Below are 435 nucleotides of genomic sequence, written 5' to 3' on the forward strand. Positions count from 1 at the left end.
CGGCCCCCCCGTCTGCCCCCCCGGTGGCTGCCTGCTCCCTGCCCGTGGCTGGTAGTGGCTTCAGGCTGTATCGCGCACTGACGTTGGTGCCCGAGACACTGCGGTACTCGCCCATCTCCGTACGAACAACCTCGTTCTGGGTGATGGTGAGCAGCACGGGGACGGAGAGCGTCACCTCCTTCCGCAAGACTTGGATGCTGAGCGCTGTGCGTGGGGGGATCTTCGCCGGCAGCTGCACCTCCACACGCTCCTGGCGGGTGCTGGATTCGCTGCGTCCCTTCTGCACCGTGAAGATGTTGGAGGCTTCCACAGTCAGCGTGAAGGCGAGCCCAGCTTTGAGGCTCGTGGCATTGCTGAAGTGGAAGCTCTGCCAGAGTGTGGTGCCGTACTCCCGGCTGCTGCTGGCCGATAGTGTCTGCTCCGACTCTGTCTCGT

General features: G+C 64.4%; 1 protein-coding gene across 1 annotated transcript in view; it reads right to left on the reverse strand.

The window, feature by feature from the left end:
• Window positions 1–4: 4 nt before the first annotated feature.
• LOC103804760 (epidermal differentiation-specific protein-like) overlaps window positions 5–435 on the reverse strand; it is a gene marked incomplete at both ends in the record, with an annotated part of 891 nt that continues 460 nt past the window's right edge. Inside the window, one exon of the mRNA XM_009077388.1 lies at window positions 5–430. Within this exon, the coding sequence (XP_009075636.1) occupies window positions 5–430 (426 nt within the window). The remainder of the gene's footprint in view (window positions 431–435) is intronic.

The sequence above is a fragment of the Acanthisitta chloris genome, unplaced genomic scaffold, assembly GCF_000695815.1.
Source record: "Acanthisitta chloris isolate BGI_N310 unplaced genomic scaffold, ASM69581v1 scaffold7726, whole genome shotgun sequence".
Lineage (NCBI taxonomy): Eukaryota > Metazoa > Chordata > Aves > Passeriformes > Acanthisittidae > Acanthisitta > Acanthisitta chloris.